Raw genomic sequence first — 24,825 nt, forward strand, 5'->3', positions numbered from 1 at the left:
TATCACATTTTCTGCCGTCTTGTCTGGTACTTTTTCTCACAGTCATTTCACAGAGCTGCCACATCGTGGCGCTTTGAGGTCTTGATATGCAACAATCGTTGGGCGTGTAATGCTGAACAGACGTGTGAGGCTTCTGGTAAGTAGAATTGCCAAGCAAACGTTAACGTTAGCTCGCTTTAGCAGCGGTATGTAGAAACGCTAGAGTTAGCTAACGTCACCCCTAACCTCGATTATAAATGCAGTTACATTATCAAGCTGTTTTTGTGAATGAAGAGAACTTCGCACAATTACTTAATTTATCGAATCGACTTTTTTCATTTAAAGATGGAGATGCTAACGGGCCAACATTTACAAAAAAGGAGATTAAATGGTAGCATGAAATTACGGCTTTATCCTCAAAAGTAAGATGTCTGACAATTAACACGAAGTTCACCAACGCTGTTAATAAAACAATGCAGTTGTTGTCCTCCACGTGCTGCGTGACGGCTGCCACCGGACCGAGTTCACAGTAAAGGCGGAAACACGACCCCAACCATGCCACCCTCATGACAGACAATGTTGATGCTGCAAAATTTCGGTATGAGTTCACATTTGCCCATTTTTTGGAAATAGCATACAGGCAGAACACACTGTTACGTAGTTATAGGGTAGCACTTAATTCACAATGACCAAGTTTAAAACTGCTTTTAAACAAAATTCTAAAAATAAAATTAAAAATTGTCCATGATCCTGCTACATCTTTAGTGTTGAAGGTTGAGTTGATTAAAATTACCAGCTATTGGGAAAATCCCGTTACATATTGTACTTGTAGTGCCGATAATGATGGTGATGATGATGATGGGGTGACAGTAACAGTACATATTTTACTTGTAGTACTGATGGTGATGATGATAATGATGATGATGGGGTAACAGTAACATATTGTACTTGTAGTACTGATGATGCGGTGACATTAACAGTACATATTGTACTTGAAGTACTGATGATGATGATGATGGGATGACATTGAAAGTACATATTGTACTTGGAGTACTGATGATGATAATGAAGATGATGATGGGGTGACATTGAAAGTACATATTGTACTTGTATTGATGATGTTGATGTTGATGACAGTGATTGGGTAACAGAACTATTGTACTCATGAGCTGTATTGGCCTTTATGGTAATGTTACTGATGCTGCATCATTGTAACTGTCATGACCTGTTGAAGGTGCTGCATACTACACTGGAAATGGTTACGTTATCAGGAGATGTCATATTTAATACTCACTGAATTATTATAGGCTCTATGGAGTTATGGTGGACACTTTTCTGCTCCCGTAGAGTGTGAATGTGCACTGGTGCAGGTCATCTCTTGTATGTTTCTATGTCATGTTGTTTTTGCGTTATATGTTATTACTGTGTTTTTGCTACTTGCTGCAACACAAACTGCTCTCTGGGACAAATAATAAAATTGAATTTAATTGAAATAAAATATGATAAATCACATTCCAACATGTAGTAAAAGCAATGCAGAGAGAAAGGTTCATTATTTGCAACAATGAACAGGGAGGTTCAATCAGTTGTGGGTGTACTTCTGTGTGTCTTTCACAATAGATTTAAACATACTTCTTTATCTGTCATCCTCGCCTCTGCCATCCTTCCTTGCCTCCAGTGCCCATATGAACATGCAGTGCTACCGGTGGCCAGGTCATGAGATAAGGCTTCTTGGAGAGCTGCAGAGACAACAAAACAATGCCCAGTACTGTGATACCTTGTTGCAAACTGAGGGTGAGCTGTGCGACATACGTTAAATTTGAAATGAAAGGGAATAAAAAAATTAATTAACCCTTTATTTTCTTATATTTGTAAAGGTATCTCAGTCCCAGCCCACAGTTGCATCCTTGCAGCCCTTAGCCCCTATTTGTCTCAGAAGTTGTCGGCCTCTTTGTCTCCACGATCAGGCCAAAAGCGGCAACTTCAGCTCCAGGCAGTGAAGGCTCAGACCCTGCTGAAGCTCGTTGGTCTTCTGTACTCTGGGGAGCTGGTGGTAAAAGGAAGCATAGAGCAGCATGAAGTGCTATCTGCAGCCTGCCTGTTTGGGATCACATACCTTGTTGAAAGACAGGAAGATCGGGCAGGGAAGGAGAAAGAACCCCAGAAAAGGAGTTTTGGGAATTGCAGAGACAATGAGGAAGCAGGCAGAGAGAAGAATGAAAGCAGAAAAATGCAGGATGCACAAGTTCAGGCTGAAATGGCTGGAAGGAGAGAGACAGATTCCCCAGATGTGAAGAAAAAGTTTGTATCCATAGGCACACAGACTGTTAAAACTGGTGAGAAGATAATGGACAATTATTTTACTCACTCTGGTCAAACCAAACACACAACACCAGAGCCTGCATCATCTGTTGCTCAAAAATTAGATTTTTCCATTTCATTGCAGTGCCAAAACTTCTTGCTGGATAAACCAACCAACCATTGCCCATCTATTTCCAGTATGCTCAGTGGAGCATGCAGTGATGGAGTGTCTACATTAGGCCAAACCTTTGACAGTGTAACAACTCCCACAACTCCAGCTTTGTCCAGCAACGTGATGACCTTCCCCATTTCCTTTAATAATGACTCAGACTCTCCAACAACTCAGGAAGACAGCAACTACCAGCAGTCATCAGAGTTTGGGGACAGTATACAGGTGTCAGCTGAGGAAGGGACGGGATTGGAAAATAGAAAAACAGCTGAGAATAGTGAAAATACAGAGTGGCCAAGCCACAGCAACAGAATGGAGATGCTAGGACAGGAAAGGGGAAACTTTACAAAGAAGAGGTATGAACATGAAGGGATAAAGAGCCTGGTTAAGATGAAACCGATGCAGCAGATGATGGAGACGGCACAGTTTTCTGTCAAGGTAAGAGGGGCTACTTAATTATGTCACATATCAAATAGCAAATATTTAGCTTCACAGAACTTTTATGTCTCAGCTTTGATGTGTTCCAGATGCCTTCAGACTGTCATAACAAATGTGTAGGATGCCCTCTCATTTTTACCCTTGATGTTTTCTTCACTGTATTTTCTTCCCTCTGTGCAGGTGAAGCTGAGGAGGAGGACCAAAGGAGAAGTGTGGGAGGTGGTGAGCATGCAAGACACAGATGAGACATTTTCAGGTCTTACCTCTTTGAAACAGGTACACAAGTATCATGATGGATTTGTAGACAGATACAGTTGTCATCCAATTTACATGGATTTGATTTGATCTGTTGAGAAAATGAAGATCTTACAGTTAAAATCACTAAATCTGCCATGTGCAGTAACTGCTCAATAACTGCTGTAGTTTCTTTGGACCTGTTAGTTATCCCATATTGTAAGGGCTTTTTTATATATTTACTCTTTACACATAACTGTCTTTGTTCATGGGAAACAAAAGAACAAAGGTGGAAAGTGTTTAGTGAAAGAGTCCTGCCACAACAAATTTGTTAATCAATAGGTCCAGGCAAGAATTGTCACTAATTGGTACCACCCAAGGTGGCAAATTCTAGTTTAGTATTTTGATTGTAAATTGTATCTCTAGATAATATATCAACATGATAACCCTTGCCAAGTGGCAGCCTAGTCACAGTCATCAGCCTACAATAACACCAATGGTTAATCTGACACATTTGAATGGAACATGCCATACATTAAAAAAAAGAATTCTGCTTCTTTCATTCACTTGTTTAACCACTGAACGTTATTGTCATAATCATAACAAACATCATATTACATTTTACATGCTATCATCACTTCTTGAGCATTCATGTTCTGTCATTTCCCATTGTCATTATTAGTAAGACCTGACATTCTTCTTAGTCATTATTAGCGTAGTACATGAACGCAACCCATTATGGGTTCTTTTTTTTCTTCAGCAGCAGTTTGAGGAGTGTGAGTTGCAGGTTAGATAATTGATCAGTCATTGTGGTCAAAGCTAATCAGATCGATGGATTAGAAGAGCACCTGTTGCAGAGGCAGATGACTGCAAACATTTAGACCCCATGCAATGAACAGTTAAGTATAACTTTCACTGCATCTGACATTATGCTGCTCAATCTGTGACCAGAGTGCTCCTTGCACTCCGAGCGTGTGTTTCAAACAATAGTTTAACTGTATCTGGGTTCTAAGAGCGCTTCTATTCAATGGTCCTGCTCCAAAAATAAATAATTACCGTAATTCCTAAAATGTTAGTAAATCTGTAAGTAGACCTCCACATAAAACACCTTGGTACTAAAACCTACCCAACATTCATAAACACCATGTGACATTCAGATTTGATTGTAGACACGTGTGTGTGTTCATGAATGCTAATCAATAGGAAATTGATGGCGTGCTCCCACCAGTCAGCAATTACCATTCATCTCTGCCTGTGAATAGCCAGTGAGCACCATATAAGGAGGTGATAATTACTACGGATGGGTGCATCCTTTCGACCTGCGAACATTATCATCACTATTATTATTGTTGTTGTTATTATTATTATTATTATTATTATTATTATTATTATTATTATTATTATTATTATGTGTATATTTGACAGGGACAAATGTATGAAACATTGCTTTATAAGAAATATAAAGTAGATGCTATGCATACAGGTTTCTAGCCAAGGCTAGTTTGCAACCCCAGTCCCTGGCTTCCAAAATTTAAACAGACACAACAGAGTACTGAGTTGAAAATACAACAACCATTAGAAACATACAATAAAATCAATGTATATAATAAAATGTAGGACTTCAACAAAGATGGAAGCCTGCATAGGTAGAGACTAAAATAAAATAAAATACAATAAGCATGCAAACAAAGAAAGAGGGAAAGAGAAAGGAAAAACTTTTCAACACTGAAAAGTTATTTTGGCTAAAGTGGAGTTGAGAAAAAATATTTTATTTTCTTCTGTTAGTAGTGGTTTGACACAGACAAGTAAATGAAAGGCCTGGAAGGAGGTAATGGATGCTTTTAACTGTGTCCTCAGAAGAACCATCCAAAAAGTTTAACAAAAATTGTTAAGTATGAAAGGTAGATTTACAAGGTACAAGGCAGATTTATTAGTCATTATAAAACATAGTTTTAAAGAAAAGAAATTAAGATTTGTCGTTGCTCCTGCTACATCTTTTGGAGTTGAAGAAGGAGTTGAGGAGAGCTGTTTTAATCACCTGCTGTAGAGCCCTCTTGTCCTGGGTTGTGCACAAACCATGCCAGTTTGTGATGTTTCCAGTCAGTATGCTTTCTATTGCTCCTCTGTAGAAGTTAACCAGGATCTTGCTGTGGAATTCACCCTTTCTAAGTTTCCGTAGGAAATAGGGCCTTTTCTGTCCTTTTTTTAACCTGGGTGGTGATGTGTGATGATCAAGATAGGTTCTCAGTGATAGTAAGTCCAAGGAACTTATAGCTGTTCACCTGCTCCACCTCAGCTCCAATGATGTAGACAGGGGTGTGTAGCTTTGCCTCCTTCTTTCTAAAATCAACAATCAGCTCCTTGGTTTTACTGACGTTGAGCAGTAGGTTGTTCTCTGTGCACCACTCTGCAAGATTGTGGATTTCCTCTCGATATGAACTCTCATTGTTGTTTACAATACGGCTGAGGATGGTTGTGTTGTCAGCATACTTCACAATAGAGCTCTCCTGATATCCCGGAGTGCAGTCATGGGTGTACAGTGTGAACAGGAGGGGGCTGAGAACACAGCCCTGGGGGGTTCTGGTGTAGAGCACTAATGTAGAGGAGGTGGAGGAGGTGTGACTGCCAATCCGAACTCTCTGGGGTCTGCATGTGAGTCCAGTATCCAGTTGCAGAGTGTTATACTGAAGAAGAGAGTGTTAAGTTTTCCAATCAGCTTTATGGGAGCGATTGTCTTGAATGCTGAGCGAAAGTCAACAAACAGCATCCTGATGTAGCTGTTCTTATTCTCCAGGTGAGCAAAGACTGAGTGAAGAGCAGTAGATATGGCATCCTCTACAATATAGGCCTATTTTTACAGTGCAAATGTGGATTTTTAATCTGGTTTGGGTCAGTTGTAATTTATAACAATGACAAGTGATATTTATGTGCATTCCTTATTTATACAAGCACTACGAGCAGTCAGAGGCTGGTGATTTTGTTAGTACCAACAGAAATAGAGTTACTGGAGTTACTAACATATTGATGAATGCTGAAAATGTCTTTCTGTAGACAATTTACATACATATTTGTTATGCTAATGTTTCATGAATTTGACCCAATATGTTGCGGCTGAAGTTTTAATTGCGGCAGGCCGCCACAAATGAATACCCTTGTTTAGAAACCCTGAGTGTCCTCTAGCTGTTTCCTCTTTAGTGCTCAGTTCAGCACAAAACCAGCAATCTCTCTGAAGGTTTTGCCATTGAATTTGAGGGGGGGGACATGGTGGAGTAAGTCAATAAAACTGCACCAATGAAAGAGGAGACCTTACTAGCTGCATTTGCTATTTGGAGCTGAACTTTTGTTCAATGCCGTGTTTCTATTTATTCTTGTTGCTCAATTTAAAAGTGCTACAATGGACCAGGAACAGCTGATTCATGAAGCTGCAATGAGGAATTATCTACACAGTATCTCCTTTTCACTACAAAGAAACAAAATACAGTGGCAGCTAATTGAAGGGAGATCTCAGGGGAACTTAAAGTTTTTGGTAAATGACCATAGCTAATAACAAGCAAGGCTACTTACTGCGAGCTATATTGTAGGCTATGCCGTTTCCAGGAAATATCACAATACACAATGACTGTTTTCTGGTTTAAAAAGTAATGTTACAAACATGGGGATATAGCGTGTAGGCTACTCACTCATCTTTTAAGTGGTTATGTTTCCACACTGATCTCGAGCACACAGCTGATACTTACTGTATGGGGTTTGTTTACATGAAGTAACAGACGTGAATATTCAAAGCATTCAATGTGGACAGAGAGCTATGCTATGCAATAAGTCAGGTGCTAGTTTTCTATGGAGACACGATTATGAGATTATGATTGTGAGACATTGTTATTACAGTGTCACACAGGATTGGCCCAGCTCTAATCATCTCTGTCTCCTTTCAAGACCACCTCATTGTATTGTGTTTGGTTTCCTCTCACACATTTCACGATGCTTGAGAATATCTTCAGATCCTGTTTTCTGTTTTTTCATGGAACTTGACTGTTAGGCCTGTTTAACACAGCACGCGTCAGCAGTGTGTGAGCAGCACCGACTGTGTAAATTTTTAATGGTGCCCATGTTAATGGGCATGCAGTTTGAGCATGCACACTGCCCACCCGAGCAGCGCTTGTCAGACGTATTTCAGCTGCATGTCAGCTGCAGCACATCCACAGAAATGGTGGCTCGCGATTTTTTACGCATACCACACACACTTGTGAGTAGAAATACAAAGTGAAAATGGTGTTTTGATGATTAGATTGACTTTAGACTACCTTTAACTGCAGTTTAAAAAACTCTCTGTCAAAGAGATGAGGAAATACAAAGGCATCTATTTTACTCTAACTTCCCTGCTTCACTTTTGAAACAAAATCCCTCTGACATTGTCTTTGTGGAAGGAATTCCATCAGTTGCTGATACAAGGCATTTTATTTTGAAGCATTTACAGGACTGTGTTACTGGCTGTGCAGGAGCTTGTACAACTTCATAAATGAGTGGAATGTATGCTTATAAATGTGGAAATACAGTACTACAGTACTACAGCAGCGATGCAGCAGCAGCGACGCAGTAGCAGCAGCAGCGACGCAGCATGTGCCAACACCACAAGCGTGAAACACGCTGCAGATGATGCTTGTTAGTTGCCTCTGATACTAACTTATCCGATTTGAGATAGTATCTGGGGACCGCTCCTGTTTTCAGACCCTTGGTTCTTCTGGCAGTCTGGGTGTCCTTATTTACATGCGCCTCAGTTGTCTGGTCTACCATAATCTTTCCTATGAAATTCTTCTTTCCCAGCTGGGCAGAAAAAACACCCACTACAAAGTTTACATGAACAAAAGGATTATCAAATTCCATGGGGACCTAAGAATTGCTGTGTTTTTGTTACCTTAGAATGAGCCCTTAAGAACTACAGAAGGTTGGGTCCTCTTGCATAGAGCCCGTCATGTTGCACTGCGGTGTTTCTTCAGTAGCCCAAAACAGACAAGCTCATAGAGCCTGTTTATATTCTTTATATATATATTATATTATATTATATGTGTGTGTATATGTAATTTATGTTTAATTTAAACTTATTTAATGCAAATGTTGGTACATAAGATCTTACAGTAAACTGCACACAAACCTTCTGTGTGGATACTGTAGGGCAATACTGGCAACAACGACTGACCCAAAAAATTAGTGAAGCTGCTCATTTAAAATATATACATGGAGAGATAAGTGTACACAGAAGAGGAGGTGGTGCAGGTGGATAGACTGAAGCTTTGAAGAGTTGTTTAGGCGCTGGGGCTCTACTCTGAAAGAAGTGAAAGGCAGTGTGGTGTAAATGTCAGGTAGAATTCTAACCTAGTGGGTCCAGAGTTGCTGCCTGAGGCTTGATGGACAACAAGTCTGTTTCGTGATCTGCTCCCATACTCCACCTCAGCAGCACCACAGGCATGCTAATAATTATTAGGAAAGTTTATTATTTTATATATAAATATAGATAATTTGATTTAAATGTACATGCATATTACATAATTAATGAAATTATAACAGAAATTGGTATTATAAAAAGTGTGTGAATGTAGTGGTTCTGATATGAATTTGATTTCATTAAACTAAACTTGAAAAAAAAATAATTGACCTCTTATTTATCTGCCTAAAGGATGGCGCCAACCACAAAAGGCCACAGAAGGACCTTACAAACAGAGAGCCCCTTCCCTCCTCTGTCCGGCCAGGCCTAGTTCATGAACCAGAGGCCGCAATTCTTCAGCCTGCTACCACCAACTCCCCTAACCAACCACCTCACACCAATACCACCTTTGACGCCCAGCTTCTCTCTGATGACCGCTTCACTCCAAACCAAAACAACAGTCCTGAGTCAGTCCCACTTCCCCAGCCTCCAGGCCCTGTTGAGGAGTGTGATGAGCAGATAGAGAAGCTATTGGAGGATATCATGATGGGCCTGAACATCCTGCCAAACTTTGAGAGGGACTGCAAGAAGTCTTATTATCTGCAACCAAACCATGATGAAGCAGCAGCCGTTTACCAGGCCCCAGCAGTGGAGAATGAGTGGCTGCAGAGTGGGATGCACACTGCTGTCAGTACAGCAGGGTGTATCTATGACCAGGATGTTGGGACACAAACTGGTCACTCATCAACTGATACAGGTATCTAGATGCATTTGTTTTTATATTTTTTCCACTAACAAGTTGTGAAATAGGGCTTGCAGTAGGGCTTTAAATTTAATCAGAGAGCATTTCCTAATGTTACAAGTAGCCATTTTTAATCCTAAAAGAGAACCTCTTTTAGGAACCCCGCTGCTCCTTTTTTCTCAGGCCTCTGTTCGAAAATCACTTGTATTTACATATAAAGTAAATCCCAGCAACTACAAGGTCAGTATGAAAAATCATGATCTCAAATTAAACATAACACTTGAGATGAATTCAGAGGTTTAAGCTTCAATATAGATTGCATTAGGTCACATTTACTGAAAAAACAGAGTAAGTCGACGATTCAAACTTGTCTGAAAAAAACTTGACAGTTTTAGAGTGAATATGCCTTTGAAATTATGTAGCTGGTGCCCAAAACCTATAACTACCCATATAACAACATCTGAAAGTCACTTGTACAGAGACAGATGCTTATAAAACAAAGAAGAGCACATTTAAAGAGATTTTAGAGGAGAAATGCGCAGGCGAAACCTTCAAATTGGCCTTTTTAGGTACATTTGTGCACCTTTTTTGCTCCCCCGATAACAGTGCAACTTATTGTGATATGACTTAGATGCCATTAGAAGTATTAAATCCATCTAAACAACTTGTTTTGGCTTTATTAAATGCAAAATAAATCTATCAGACCTCTGTTCATGTTCCCATTCGTAGAAAACCATAAAAAAAAGAGTTTCTATGGGCACCAGCACCAATCAACCAAGCTCATTATTAATTATTCATCATTATATTATGCAGTTCCCTTTTTAACTTTAAAGGTGACATCATACAGCTTCCTGCCATTCTGCCTTTAGCTGTCATTTTTCTTATTTTGTCTGAACAACAGTTCAATACCAAACATAGTAAATTTGCTATCATGAAATGGAGAAAAATCCCCACAATTGAAAGGCTATGAAAAAAAGGAATTATACTTGAATTATACTTGATTAATTGATTTTTCAATGAACACATTTTTTAAACTCAAATTTCAAACTTTGTGTCTTTAGTATTTAGCAGTACAGTTAAAACAAATTTAAATCATGCACTTTCCAGCAATTTCTAAATCAAACAAAGAATTCGGATCCTACCTTAAAAGTTCCTCAGTCCCAATCCTTCGCTTTATGAGAACTTCTCATTTTATCACATCAACAGTCTCACATGAACCTGACTTCTGCCCATATCGTAAATGCCAACAAGCTCTCCTTTTGTCAATCCTGTACTATCCACAAGCCCCACCTGAACACCAGTCACCTTGGCTTTGTAAATTCAAGATGGATTGATGGCAGTCTTCTCACCTGTTGTGTAGGTATCTATTGTTTCACAGCTCAGAACCAGCCCAGCTGCTCAGGCCCTTCACCTGTACAGGCCGATGCTATGTTAATCCAGCAGCGGCGCTCTCCTCACTCATCTGTCATGTGGAAAATGGATGGACAGAGTCACCAGGGCATACCACTGTCTAAAAGCCAAAATTGTCCGTATCCTGAAGCACCTGCAAGAACACCAGTCATGGCTCTCCACTCCAGTGGGAAGAAACTACTGACTTATCATCCAGCATGCCAGGAACCGTCTCCACAAGACAATCAGAACATCCCAGAGTTTCTACCCCTGATGAATGAAAATGAGCCATTACCTTGCATGGATGATTTGCGGCTTCCTCAATGCCTTTCTCCATTAGAGCTGTCTACCTCAGCAGTAAAACATCAGTCTGTTTGCAACAACTCAACAAACCAAAGTAATAAAAGTCTGCCACAGGCATCTCTACATGGGCGACCCTGGCTCACAGTAAACCCTGGACCACTACAATTTCCTCTCAGTGCCATCACTCACAGAGCAAATGAAAGTATGTCTTCACCACGGGGTACAAACCCCAGCTGTTGGTCAGGGAAATCACAGAGACATCTATTAAATTTACAAAGTGGGGGAAGTTGTGAAGCATTTTGTGCTGTGAAAGAGGTGGAAGAGAGAGGAGCAATACCTGCTCGTCTTGAAAATATAGCAGACCTGAAAAGTTATCCCAGGAAGATGAAAAAAAGTTTAAAATGTAAACAAGGTAACACTGAAGGTGATGATGCAGTGCCTAAAAAGAGGAAGAGAGGTCATCCACAAGAGGCCAGTTCTCTTTTTGCATACAAACATGTGAAAGCCAGTGATGGTACGAAAGGTCAAATCAACCTGAGTGTTTGTTCAGTCAGCTTGTCCAGCAACAATGTGCTGGTGAAGGAAAGAGAAATGGCTACCAGTTCTTCAAACATGCTAAATAAATTTGTAGAGAAACCAAATGAGCCATCAAACACAGAAGGTTGGAGTGAGAAAACTAAGAGACCTGGGGATCCCAATAGTGACCAGACACGGACCAGGACCTTTCTTAAAAAAACTCAAGAGACGCCAAGTAAGTCGAGCATAGAAGATTTCATTTTAAAACCCATGGAATGTAGATCTCAAATTGTGATTAAACAAGGAGTCGCCAGTCAGGGACATGGAATGTCATGGAAAACAATGCTTGATGAAAGCTTGCTCGAGAGCGCTGCTGCCAAAAGTGAAGTGAAGGCAATTCCACTGAAAAAGACCAGAAGTGCTGAGAGTGTGGTCGAGGCTGAGGGAGACAATAACAATGTAATCCCAGTAATCCCAGTGGAAAGAAAACTTCGGACACCCAAACGGCCACGGATAGTCACTCTGAAGGAGTTTCAAAAGATTATCAGACGCCAACACTCAAAAACAAGGGAGTCAAAAGAAAGCCAGAACCGGGAAACAAAAGATATTGTAAGAGATGTCAAAAGTGAAGGAAAGGCATGTGGTAGCACATTTGAAGAATTAACTAATAAGACAGAAATGGACACAGACATTGCTCAGCCTCACAATAGCAACAGTATTGAAGACTCCCATGTCTTCCTCAGTGTCACAGTTGATAAAAATCCTAATCGGATTTTCAAAAAATCAACAGCTGAGTATGGCAAATTGCAGCAAGATGACACAAACAACTCTACTAGTAATGAGACCAGTCTTTTTGCTAATCAATCCTTTATGGTCTTTGGAGAAGAGGGGGACAGGTTTGCAGCTGAGAGGAAACATCCACTGGAGAATCTGGAAGAAGGTAAAGTGTTTGTTCTTTTAGTTGTGGTTGACAGATTTTCAGCTCCTTTTTTTATGTGTATAGTGAGAGAACAAATTGGGGAATATAAAATTAAATATTGGATAAACTAACTGCAGATCATTGAGCTATTAAATATTTTTAATTTGATATATTGGTTAGGCAGAAAAAGATCACATTCACGTGTTTTTCAATTCTCACATACTGATGTGAGAATTGAAAAACAACCTGATTTAGTGTTATCTGGTAGTATTATACAGAATAACAGTGTGAATGATAGCAATGACCACAAGATGCTTGAATTGTCATTTCAATCTAATTATTCAGATTGAATGAACTTTATTGTCCTCCTCAGTGGAAATTTGTCTTTGACTTTGCTCAGACACACAAAGGTGCATACAAACATATAACACCGTAAACATTTAAAAACCCACAAAAGCATACTTGCCATCATTGGGCTGTGAAAAACAGATTTTCTGCTGTATTGCACCTACTCACAACGTCCCTGCCCCCACTTAACTGCACACCACAAATTAGTACATAAAATGCGAGGATGTAAACTAAATTACTTTTAATGAGCCTAAAACCAATAGCTCACAGTAGCAAACATTGTGAGAGTGTCAGTGAGTGATTGAGTGTTTAGGAGCAATCATTGCCAGGAACACCTTCAACAGAAGGAACAGGAAGGATGAAATGATGCAAGACTATGGTCTGCAGTCCACTTTGACGCTAGCTGAGCCTAGTGACCGTGTTAGCGCCGCCTTGGACGTGAGCTTGAACGTGCGTAGTGAGAAGTGACGGACAATATGTCAGGCACGGTTGTTTGGGTTGGTTTGCCAGGTACCATAGCACATCTAACAGTCTGGACATACCACAGAAACTGTGAAACACCCTTTTGAGTCGTATCACTCTGAAATCAGATGAGAAATTACCAATCATGGGAAGCAGGGCCGGAGAGAATGTTAAAAATAGGGAGAGTTCTGCATAAATCAGGATTGTTAGCAGGTATGCAAATGTAAAATATATATAAGATACAATACAATAGCGCAAACAGGCTGGAAAAAAATAAAAATGAGCATGTTACAAAATAGTAACGTTCCCTGATATGGTCATTCTATGCTCGTTGCCTGTATGGCATAGGGAATAATGATAATGTTGGATTTATGTAAAGATAAGCGAAACGTTCACCCCATTACAAGACAGCCCTGCATACACAATTATAAGTAAAAGTACAAAAGTATTATCAGCAAGATGTACTTCAAACTATCAGCAGCATCAAAAGTAGCGTTTGTGCAGTGAAATGTCTCCTGTGTCTGATGTATTATTTTATATTACAATATTACAGTTAACACTGCAATTCACTGTTGTAGCTCCTCACAGAGATACAACAGCTGGTTCAAACTACATAATATACAATTAGCTAGAAAAAATAGCAATAATAAAAATGATTATTATTTTGCTTTTTCTTTTAAACATTGGATAATTGTGACTCTTGGGACAATAATTTAAATGAAACCATTTAAGAAGTTTTGAGAGAAAATATCTTTTTGGTGGAACTACTAACAATTCAGTGACATAAAAATGTCGAAGAGGTACAAAGACACAACTTTTTGTAAGAGGTCACAAGCCAAAAAAAAGGTTTGAAACCACTGGTTTAATCAGTGCCTCCTGTTTGAAAACTGTACCATGCTGCGTTATCATTATGTTAATAACTTTCTGAAATACAGCTTTATAACTCCAGTTGTCAAATAAATGAAGCAGCACAATGTTTTCCCCTGAATTGTAGTAGAGTGGAAGTACAGAGGAGTTTACCATAAAACTTCTGTTAAAGGTACACTATGGACTCATGGCCTCATTGTGACCTCATCAGAGAACAATATGTTTCAATGTGTTTGAAGAGAGTGACGAACTAAGTCAGCTGTTTTTGACTGCCCTTATGTTCACAGACGCCCACTCACGGTCCAACACTGTTGTGTCAATATACGCAGAAACAACTTCCACTGCTTTCTCCATACACCTTGTGGCAATCATATTTCCTTATATAGATAAATGAGGGCGTGGCAGCATGCTGAGCCCGTCAGTTTAGAATGATTCTGATTTACCAACATACGCACAGAGGTAAGACCAAAATCAGGTGATACGCACGTGCCATGAATCCAACAGTAATTTTGTGTGCACACTTATTTAATGTACACAGTAAGAACGTTTCTACGCACACATTAGTACATGAGGCCCAATGAGAGTGGGTCAGAAGTGATAATTAAGAGGGGTTACTTTTTTAATGAGTCTATACATTGTTATGTAGGAAAATAATGCATAGTATACATTAAATAGCACTGGCTTTTATTTGCTTCTATCACTGACTCTACCAGTCTGTATATGGGACAGGCATTTATATGGGATGGGCCTTTAATTCCTTTCTCACAGTTACTTTAGGAAATTAATATGTCACATGAAATTACAAACATGACTCCAGTGAAATAAAACACAGCAAAACTCTCTGCTCTGCAAAGGTAGGAAATGCTATCACATTGCTTATTTAATTACGCATTAAAATGAAGGCACAAGTAAAAGGGCTACCTGAGGGACTTTTCTGGCCAACGCATCTCTGACAGTGCCAGTGGGGGGCGGCTGCAGAGTCATCAGCCAGGAACCACCCTTCACAGACATTTTGCTCCATTAGGGATATCTTGCTGTTGCCCCTGCAGCTGACCCAATGACCCTTGCCTTCTCCACACCTGACTTCCAGAGGTTAGCTGTCTGCCAACCACCCTGCATCTCTGCAGTCGTCTGTCGCCTCTGTGTACTTGTCCTTTTTCCTCTCAAAGGCAGCCTCCATACCCCCCTGCCACAAGTAGTGAGTTCTGCCATGATCACTGTTCGAGCTGTGGTGGACCATAGGATGATTTCAGGTCACAGCGAAGTTGTGTTGATGTCTGTCAGGAGCTTAAGCAGCCAATCGAGGTCCACTCTCTCTGAGATCCACTGATCTCTCCCTCTGGCAGATGTTCTGTGCTGCAATTCCTTGTCAATCAAAGTGGATTAGCATTTGTGGTGCTGCCTGTGTGTGTCCAGGATTTCAGCCAGTTTCCGCAGGACTCGGCCGTGGTGCCACCTGTACTGATCCTGAGCCAGTGGTGTTTTACAACTGGACACGATTTGCTGCAGGCTTGGGTTCAAGGCATTGCAGAGTTGGCAGTTTTCATCTGAGCCATGCCAGTGGAACAGGTTGTTGGTGCTTGGTAGAGTGTCATAGTTGGACCTAATGAGGAAGCTCAACCTGGTTTGAGCTATCTTCCTCATGTCAGCCCAAGTTATGGTTCAATTGACTAGGGGCCTCATGTACAAAGACTTGCGTGGATTTCCTACTGAAACATGGCGTACGCTCAAATCCAGAAAACGTCGTACGCACAAAAAAATCCTGATGTATGAATCTGTGCGCACGCATGAATCCAAGCACATTCCCTTTGTACATCCCAATCAGCGTGGAATTGAGCGCACATGTTGGAGTACCCGACCACTCCCTGTCTACGCCCCCATTTAAATACACAAATCATATTTAAATAAGCCCTGCACCTGAGGTTCCCCTCTCTGCACGATCAGAAAATAAGAAACAAAAGATGAGTAAGACGGGATTTTAAGCTTCCATTCATTAAGTTTATACACTTACACGGATCACACACTATTGTTGCAAATTAGTGCAGAAGTGCGCCGGGGAGAAGGTGAGGCTGATAAGTCTTTACGCACACTTTATGCACGGGGTTATTAACATGAATACGTTACGCACAGAGATAAACAGGGGCTTGTTAGAAAGATCTGAAACTGTAGTTTAACCAGCAAAACACAGCAAGTCACTGACTCTAACCGCTGACTAGTAATGATGCGGTGAAGACGGGATATGATTTGGGGGCGCACATGCTCAATGCGCATCACATGGACTAATATTAGGATAATTACACGACAAATTTACTTACCAAGAAGCCACCCATCACGCACAGTGCCAGCTTGTAGTCTGTCTCCAACCATGCTGTTACTCAGAATGCGTGAATCGTGCGTTGAACCAGGCCACCTCGCCACAATGTTGGTTAACTGCATTTGCGCATCACATATGATCTGTACATTGATGGAATGAAAGTGTTTCCTGTTCATGTATACAAATTCATCATGTGACGGCGCTTTTATAGCAATGTGTGTGCAGTCGATAGCTCCGATTACATTAGGAAAACCGGCTCTCGCTGCAAATTGCGCTTTAATGTTGACCTGTTCAGCTGCATGGTATGTGAATTTGATATATCTGGCTGACATACGGATAATTCCATCCCACACGGCTGGCATGGCTCGGCTGAGGGTCGACTGGCACGGTCCCGATCGGTCGGCCAGCTCCCTCTGGAATGCCCCGGTTGCCAGGAACCCCAGTGTGGTCAGCACCTGTATGGGCACAGGCAGCGCATGGCTCCTGGCTGTGTTGCGCTCCAAGGCCGGCCGCAGCTCTGCGCACAGTTCCACGAGGATTGCCCTCGGGAACCTAAAGCGGCTGATGAGCCAGTCGTCATCGTGTGCCAGTACATCGTCTCTGTCTCGAAACACACTTTCTCTTCTAATTGCACCATTTGCAATGTCCTCTAATGCTGCTAAAGCTGCCATTGTTTTCAGCGGTACTTTTTGCACCACTTTGCGCACGCTTTTATATCCACTCATGTAATTGGAGACACGTATGTGTGTGTGTGTGTGTGTGTTAATTGTTCACTAGTGTTAAGTGTCTCTGATGTGCACATCATTAAGTCATCATTCAGAGGACGGATTGGTTACACGTGTTTATTTTATGTTTCCCAGGATCACCTCTAAGTGTCGCCAAAGTATCAACGGCTGTAGAAACGTGCGTACGCCAGCTATGAAGTTGGCGTGAGGCACCGCACATTTCCACGATCATTTCACTCTTGATACATCTGAACTTTGCCGTGAGAAAGAGCGTACGCCACGTTTTTGTGCGAACGCACCCTTTGTACATGAGGCCCTAGGACTGTTTAAGGATTACATCTGCTCCTCACTATGCCCCCTTAACAGATGCTTGAGGAGAGGTTGGACAGCTTCAAATACCTTGGTGTCCACATTGTTGAGAGTCTGACCTGGGTCCCCCCCCTACAACATACATTTATTATTATTACACTGTTTTAAATCCACAAAGTGAAGGAACAGACAGATAGCATAGCATTCATATGATTTCATGTGAGGAATAAATTGAATTGAATCGACTAAAATTGTGTTGGGGGCAAAGGGAGATCTTCCCTGTGACACTGCTGGGATGAAAGGACACAGTAAATGCACCACCAACATGTCAGGGAACACACGCTATGGTATTGCTACATTGTGAACAACAAATCTGTGTTGGTAATGCAGGAGGAGAGTTAGCTGTTAGCCATTAGCAGGCAGTGGCTGGAACTAACTGCTACAGCTTTGCATTCATTTACATCATGATGCGATGAATTCCTTTTCAGTAAAAATTACCATTGGGAGAAGATAAATTATATCTCTTCAATGTATTCTTGTAAAATGTAGTTTTTGTTAAGAAACTTGAATAAATACAGCTGTTGGAAGAGAAATTTGTTGATTTTTTCATAGCAACATTAAATATGTATTAGAGAAGAAAATATGATATATTTAGTTAATAGAAGAAGAAAACATACTTTAGTAATCCCTGAGGTAAAATTATTTTTTTTTAATGCCTTGTTATTTTAAGATATTTTATGTGAAAGATTACTTTGAAGGTTAAGGTGTATTCAAAAGTTTGTCTCATTAAATTTCTGCTCATTCAAAGGTAGTATAATGAGGGCTTGATGACTTCAAAACAGTTACCTCTTTACAACGAAGATTTCTTTGTTTCCCTGGTACCAAAGGGGGAATAAATTTAAATTTAAATTCAATTTAAATAAAAGGCAGCCAGACACGGCATCTAATTGAGACCAGCGTTTGTCTCTCTATGTATTTTCCACACCCAGATAGTAAAAGGGATGATATGTTTAATTGGGGCTCAGCTTTTTATTGAAGTTTTATGGAAAAGTGGAAGTTTAAGGTACAAGTACCTCAAAGCTGTACTTAAATCCAGCACATGAGTAACTGTACTTTATTAGTTTCCACCACTGCTTTGCAAAAACTTTGTTTTATTTACTTGGGCTGATCTGCCACTTCAGTACAATTGAAGTGAATCAAATTTTGTTTGTCGTGCTCCAAGAATAAATAAAATTGCCTTTGAAAACTCAAAAGCAACACACATTTCTAAAAGCAATGTCTCAGCAGTTAATCTAGATAATCTTAGTTTTTCCTTTTTCAGCAGGGGAAACCTGGGGTGCACGAGTGACAGATACAACACAGCAGACTGCTAGCCACGGTGATGGCTCGGCTCACATTAACACTCTCCTGCATCGAGAAGACAAAATGCCCTGGGACCACAACTTGAACCACAAGTCCCCTGAGAGAACTGGTTCACGTCTGCCAGACCCTGTTGCTTTGAGCCAGAGCTCAGACTGTAATCGAGAAGAAGAGGACGAGGGGGAATTAGAGGTGGATGTTCTGCTTTACTCTCCAGAAAAAGTGCCTCAGACCGGAGTGTATGAGAATGGACTCAACAGCATCATAATAACTCCTGAGGAAGAAGAGGAGGAAGATGTCAACGAGATTGATGTGACAGGACATGGGGCAGAGTAACCTTTGTGTATGTGCATAGTTTTTACTGTTCCGTGACGATTTCAGCACTATTTTGTGCCAATCCTAATCCTCTTTTTGTTCTATTTTTATGTATGATCACAGAGATCTAAGACCAATTCTGTTTTGCTGAGAAGCTATTTTGGAGATTTTTATGACCTTTCTTTTCTGTTGTCAGCACCAGTCAGTGTCTGGTGATAAAGCTTCATCTATGCATGAATCCCAGGCTGAGTGCTTGTTTTGACCTTTGTTTAGTTCCATTCAAAGTTTCAAATGGATGTTTAATTTCCATTAGTAATATGCATAGCAAACAAATGGGGAAAAGGTTCTTACTGTTGGTTATATTTGTTTATGTTTGTATTAATTTGGCATTTTCAGGGTAAAGGCACTTCAGGAGTGTGTCTCTGTGAGTAATAATTGTAGAAAAGAAACATACTTTGAGCCAATATTTGTAAAGCACATTATGTTTTGTGTAAGTTACATAACTATGGTTTATTTAAAAAATAAACGTGTCTTTTAACGCATGTGAACTTTTTGACAAGACACCATTAAGTTGGAAATAATGTGTAGAGCATGGTGTGGAGGTGTACAGTAAAACAGCAGAGGGCGCACTGTTTCTGCCTTCGTTTTAAATGTAACTTTATTAACAACGGAAGTGTGAGCGGAAACGCCTCATACATGTTTTCTTGCAGGTTTGAAGGTTAAAGCAGAAACGCCCGGTAGATCTGTAGTCGGCTGAAGAGGCTCAGCAGAACGACGTGTGTGTAATTCAGAGCGGCTGTGAGCAGCACGGAGGACAGACATGGATCCCATGAAGGCGCAGCAGCTGGCGGCTGAGCTGGAGGTGGAAATGATGGCCGACATGTATAACCGGTAAAACAAACATGATTGCGCTAGCTGTTGCTACTATATGATACCTTCCTGTCCGCAGCACATGGCCCTGACTCCTAGTGTTTATTACAGGTATAACGTGGTAAAGAGGGGTAATGTCCGCTCCGCTGTGAGCCGGAGCCCGAAAGTCCTTGATGACTGTTGATGACTGAGCGACATGTGTTAGATTCACTGATGCTCAGTCCACACAATGCGACTATACAGAGAGCTCAAAGAAGCCATCGGCAACAAACAGCGCAGAGTTAATCATGTTCAATAGATTTGCAGATTCTAAAACAAATCCTAGAATGTTGAATTACGGTAACACAGGCTTAAATTGATGGAGGTGATCGAATACTTTTATTAACGCCGTCTTGTCAATCTAGCACAGTGCGAATTGATTTAAGGGTTTCAATGAACAGAAGTGGTTGTTTAATTCATTGGGTATATTGTAAATGTCAGAAATAAATTAAACAATTACTTGTCCCAATCTAAATTTACTCCAGGCCACATTGAAGTCTTGAATTGTTGTGTATTTATAATGGCATTTGTGAAGCTCTGTTGTTTTTCAATCAGTTTACTGCACCTTATTTTCCTTTTCTCTGCATCACAAGAGTGACTGAATGTCTCTCCTTAGAGATGAATTAAATTTGTTTCTCATCAGCTTTATGAATTCCTTTCTGCTATGACAAGCTGTTATTACTCTATGCACTCTTATCTAAAAAATGAGTCGGCGATGTTATCAAACTCAATTTTAATCAATTGCTAGTTTAAAAAAGCAACTGAAATGCGCAAGCATGACATTTTAAAAAGCTTTTGGGTCAAACCCTCCTCCTTGTCACTTCCTTCATGTTAGAACCTGTGTTTCAGTAGAAGAACAGGGCAAATCAGTTTGTTCTGACCAGAGTTTGGTTAAACTGTTGATCTCAAAATGGTCTCAAAAAATCTTTAAGACGTTGATGATGCTCAGTTTTGAGATCAATCGAGTCAACCTACTAGGAGCTGGATGTCTTACTGTAAAACTTTGTCTTTCTTGTACCAATAGGTGGCACTCTCATTATCGCTTAAAATTGTGATATAGATGTGTTCAAGGCGGCGCTCCTATCAAACGTGAAGTTTGGGTCATATTGGACCATTTACAGCAGAGTTACATACCACTTCCTGTTTACTTCCTGCTTCATGGCAGAACATGCAAATTAGGTGCCTCATACAGATCACACAGTGTGATGAAAACTCATGAATTTGATAACTTTTGCTGTCAAAGGTCTTTTGAAGGTAGCCATTACATTTGAAATCAATCTGATGAAAGCTCTAGGACAAGTTCTAAAAATTACGACCCCTGAAAATGGCCAAAAATACACCAAAAATCTTTTTCCTGGCATTAAGTTATCCTTTTGTCTCCTCACTGAACTGGATTTTATCAACACTGTAAAAATTAAGAGAGATGGCAAAGTCGAAACTTGTTTCAATTTTGCTGTGAAAGTAATTTTTAATAATTAACTTGCATTTTAAGCAGAAATCCTACTCATGTATAAGCTGTCAAAAACACAGCCCTGCAATTTTTTCAAAATAAAGTACCTTGTGTCAACAGCTGATGGGATTCTGTCAACAGAGACGTTTATCAGACGACTTTTATTTTGAAATGGAAGCAGGGAAGTCAGGTCAAAGCGCACCATGGAATGTGATTAATCAGCATAAAAAAATTTAATTGGTTATTATTTTGACAGCCTGAGTTTCAATACTTTCAAACCATTGTTTTTTTTTAAACATTTCAAAACCTAGTCGCTCAACATTGGCATCTACTGGCAGAAGCTGGCTTTGCATTTATTATTACTTTATGCGTTGAAAGCTCCCTTTTTCCCAGCCCAAAAGGCTACCTACATAGGTGTCATACATATAATCAAACCGTCAATTAATTGTTTAGTTCTTGTAGGCTATGGTGACTATTTCTTAGCATAATTATGCGGTCCTACAGTTTGTTGATTGTGCAATTTATTTGTTTAATGGAATTATTTTCAACATACTACATGCTAAGTAGATTATTTTTTTTGATTACCACAGCCCAGGATATGTCAGAGATTAGCAGCTACATTAATTTTTATACTTTTTTGTGTAGAGTCAAATACTCACACCGCTCTGCACACAAAATGTACTTTTCAAAGTGAGGCTATAAAAATATAAATATGATTTTGCACTTTCATTGAATGATTGTTTTTAAACCGACATCAGTCCTAATCATAAATATCAAGTACTCATTAAATTTCATAATTTTAACCCCATAAATACCAGGTTTTTGTCATGATGCCACTATGTTTTTAGATTTAAAAAAAAACACAACAAAAAATAATTATTTCCAATAAACTACATGCAAAATAGATTTTTTATTTTTTATTTTTTTGATGATCACAGCCTGGGATACTTCAGTAATTAGCAGGAACATTAATAGAGTGGTGAAGTAATGAGTCTTAAAACGCGGAAGTCCGTTAGCCTCTTAGCACTCCCGGTTCCCTCGTCCTAAAGTCTATGGGTTTTTTGAATGAGTTTTTGGTAAAATGTCGTAAATAAGCTCTGTGGATATTTATGTTTTGTTCTGCAACATAACATACGTCCACTTAAACACGATTTTTGAACTTTTAAGGTTTTACTCGTCTTAAAAAAAGTGGTTGCTAACAAGTGGCTAAGTGCCATTACAGCTTTACAGACTCTCATTCGAACTTGTACATTAATCTGTTTATAATATTTTTCAATGTGTTTTAACATGTTTTAACGTGTTTTTACAGTGTTTGTAGTGATGACGTTTAATACGTGGGACCATGATGATGTTTGTCTATAGCCTAACAGTAGCTTTTTGCTTTTGGCGATTTAATTTACGCTTAAAAACACACAAAAGTGGTCTTCATCTGTGAAGATTATCACGCTGAACAAAACATGTAAGTCTCATGAACTTGTGTAAGTTACAGAGCTTATTTTTGGCGATAACTGAAAATCCCATTCAAAAATCCCATAAGATTTTTGACGAGGGAACCAGTGCAATGCTTACTTCCTGGTTGGCCTACAAAAACACGTCATCCCTTCACCACTCTATTGTGACAGTGCATTTTGAAATCGCATGTATGTAGGCAGTTTGGTTTGTTTTTCCTTGGGCACAGGAATGACGGAGGACATCTTAAAGCATGTGTGTCTGACAGATTGAGCCGATGACCTGTTGAATATTGTTGTGAACACTGCTGCTAGTTGTTTCAGCACACTGTTTAAAGCACACCCAATTAGACTGTCTGGACCTGCTGCTTTCTTGGTGTTCACATGTTTTAAAGTCTTCTCACATCATGCTCAGAGAGGGAGAAAGGTGTCAGAGGTGCACCCACCCATCCATTAACTTCTGCTTCAGCTGCTTCTACTTGTTGATTACCGATTTCCTCAAAGCGGGCATAAAAATAGTTTAGCTTACTCAATACACTCTATGTGAGTACTGGTGAGACACCATGTTAAAGTGCTCAGGCATAAGAAAATATCTTAGTATATATTCCGATCTTCATGAAGTGTTAAAAATCTGCTTCCTCTCCTCCCAGAATGACCAACGCCTGCCACAGGAAGTGTGTACCTCCACATTATAAGGAGGCAGAGCTGACAAAGGGTGAGTCAGTGTGCCTGGATCGCTGTGTGGCCAAATACCTGGACCTTCATGAGAGGCTGGGACGAAAGCTGACAGAGCTCTCTGTTCAGGATGAGGAACTGATGAGGAAGGCAGCTGTGGGCAGTGGATAGAGATGCAGTGTGGGGGTTGAAAAAGTAATGGGGAGGGGATGGCATGTCTGGTATGACAAAAGACTGGTTGTTTATATGTATTGGTGGTTTTTGTTGGGTAAATCAGAAAAGTGTAATAAATAATGCTGTTGGGGTTCCAATGAGAGAAAGTGCTTCCTCTGCTGCAGTAGAGGATGAGACAGGATGGGCTGAAGAAATACTGCAGGACCTGCTGGAAGGACGGCATGAGGACATCTTCAAAGTGATCACTGTTACACTAGCCTCTGGATGTGTCACATGACGATCAGCTTGCCTGGTCCTCAAGGAGTCACCTGAAGATTAACTGGAAAGGATTAATGCCATGTAATATTACTTCTAAGTCATATTTTGTGCTTGCTTTTAGCTGCTTGGAGTGCAAGAAGGGTGCTACTTCTGCTGCAGAAACACAGACTCTGTGGTATCAACTGTGTTGCTTGCTGGTTATAACAAATGCTAAAAATGATTTGGATGTAGTCTTTGATCCCAAATTGCCCATTGAACTCGGGTGATTTTTTTTGTGGGGGGGTCTTCATGAGGTTGCAAGATACAGTGTTTTAAAGTGACAAGCTGTCTGTCATGCAGACATGCGTCAGTTATACAGAAGGATAAATGTACGGATCATGGGGACGAGCTGAATGATGTATGGTGATTGGTCTTTTTGTCTGAAAAACAATGCGTCCCCCCTCAGCCCTGTATGGTGCTGCGTTGGCTTTGTCTCCACCAACAGACTGCCAACCTATTCTGCTACTTGGACATGTGTTGAAGATGAACTCATCAGTCATGCTTGTGTAGACTGTGTGTTGTCAGTGGACCATGTTTTTGACAGTGAAACATGTTTTTGGCTGTTTCCATGTGCTAACCACTGTCAGTCAGGTAGCATTTTATTTGCATGTTGGAAAAGCTGTATAGTTATTTGTTAAGTACTCTAATAAACCAATGCCATCCTTTATCTTAACATCATGACTGTTGTTGTAATGATACTAAAGTCATACTCTTTGTCCTGTACACTTCTTTAGTACGTTTTATTTGCGCCACTGGCACAGAAG

At 40.2% G+C, this 24,825-nt stretch overlaps 2 protein-coding genes across 6 annotated transcripts; both read left to right on the forward strand.

Moving 5' to 3' along the window:
- Positions 1-71: 71 nt before the first annotated feature.
- Positions 72-19,602, forward strand: LOC121942023 (uncharacterized). Of its 5 annotated transcripts, XM_088075307.1 has the most exons (8): positions 101-136; positions 459-577; positions 1,658-1,773; positions 1,857-2,887; positions 3,068-3,163; positions 8,793-9,297; positions 10,643-12,430; positions 18,756-19,600. In XM_088075307.1, the coding sequence occupies exons 2-8, from the start codon at positions 546-548 to the stop codon at positions 19,127-19,129; spliced, it is 3,942 nt and encodes a 1,313-aa protein (XP_087931433.1). In that variant the 5' UTR covers positions 101-136; positions 459-545; the 3' UTR covers positions 19,130-19,600. The 5 variants fall into 5 exon arrangements, with proteins under 5 accessions (XP_042341019.2, XP_087931433.1, XP_087931436.1 ...); XM_042485085.2 differs by lacking the exon at positions 459-577 and having other exon boundaries at positions 72-136; XM_088075310.1 differs by lacking the exon at positions 101-136 and having other exon boundaries at positions 216-577; positions 10,643-11,725; positions 18,756-19,602.
- A 190-nt stretch (positions 19,603-19,792) lies between these two features.
- timm10 (translocase of inner mitochondrial membrane 10 homolog (yeast)) lies at positions 19,793-24,734 on the forward strand. The gene is made up of 2 exons (XM_042485451.2): positions 19,793-19,999; positions 23,566-24,734. Exons 1-2 carry the CDS (start codon positions 19,929-19,931, stop codon positions 23,759-23,761), a joined length of 267 nt encoding a protein of 88 aa, XP_042341385.1. The 5' UTR covers positions 19,793-19,928; the 3' UTR covers positions 23,762-24,734.
- The last annotated feature ends 91 nt before the right edge of the window (positions 24,735-24,825 follow it).

This window comes from Plectropomus leopardus, chromosome 3 (assembly GCF_026936395.1).
Source record: "Plectropomus leopardus strain MGB_pleo_1.0 chromosome 3, ASM2693639v1, whole genome shotgun sequence".
NCBI classification, from domain to species: Eukaryota; Metazoa; Chordata; class Actinopteri; order Perciformes; family Serranidae; genus Plectropomus; species Plectropomus leopardus.

Coding starts and splice junctions, on each gene's coding strand:
- LOC121942023 (XM_088075307.1), top strand. CDS start 546: ATGACAGACAATGTTGATGCTGCAAAATTTCG. Junction 578..1,657: donor GTTGATGCTGCAAAATTTCG/GTATGAGTTCAC, acceptor CCTTGCCTCCAG/TGCCCATATGAACATGCAGT. Junction 12,431..18,755: donor ACTGGAGAATCTGGAAGAAG/GTAAAGTGTTTG, acceptor TTCCTTTTTCAG/CAGGGGAAACCTGGGGTGCA.
- timm10 (XM_042485451.2), top strand. CDS start 19,929: ATGGATCCCATGAAGGCGCAGCAGCTGGCGGCTGAGCTGGAGGTGGAA. Junction 20,000..23,565: donor ATGGCCGACATGTATAACCG/GTAAAACAAACA, acceptor CTCTCCTCCCAG/AATGACCAACGCCTGCCACA.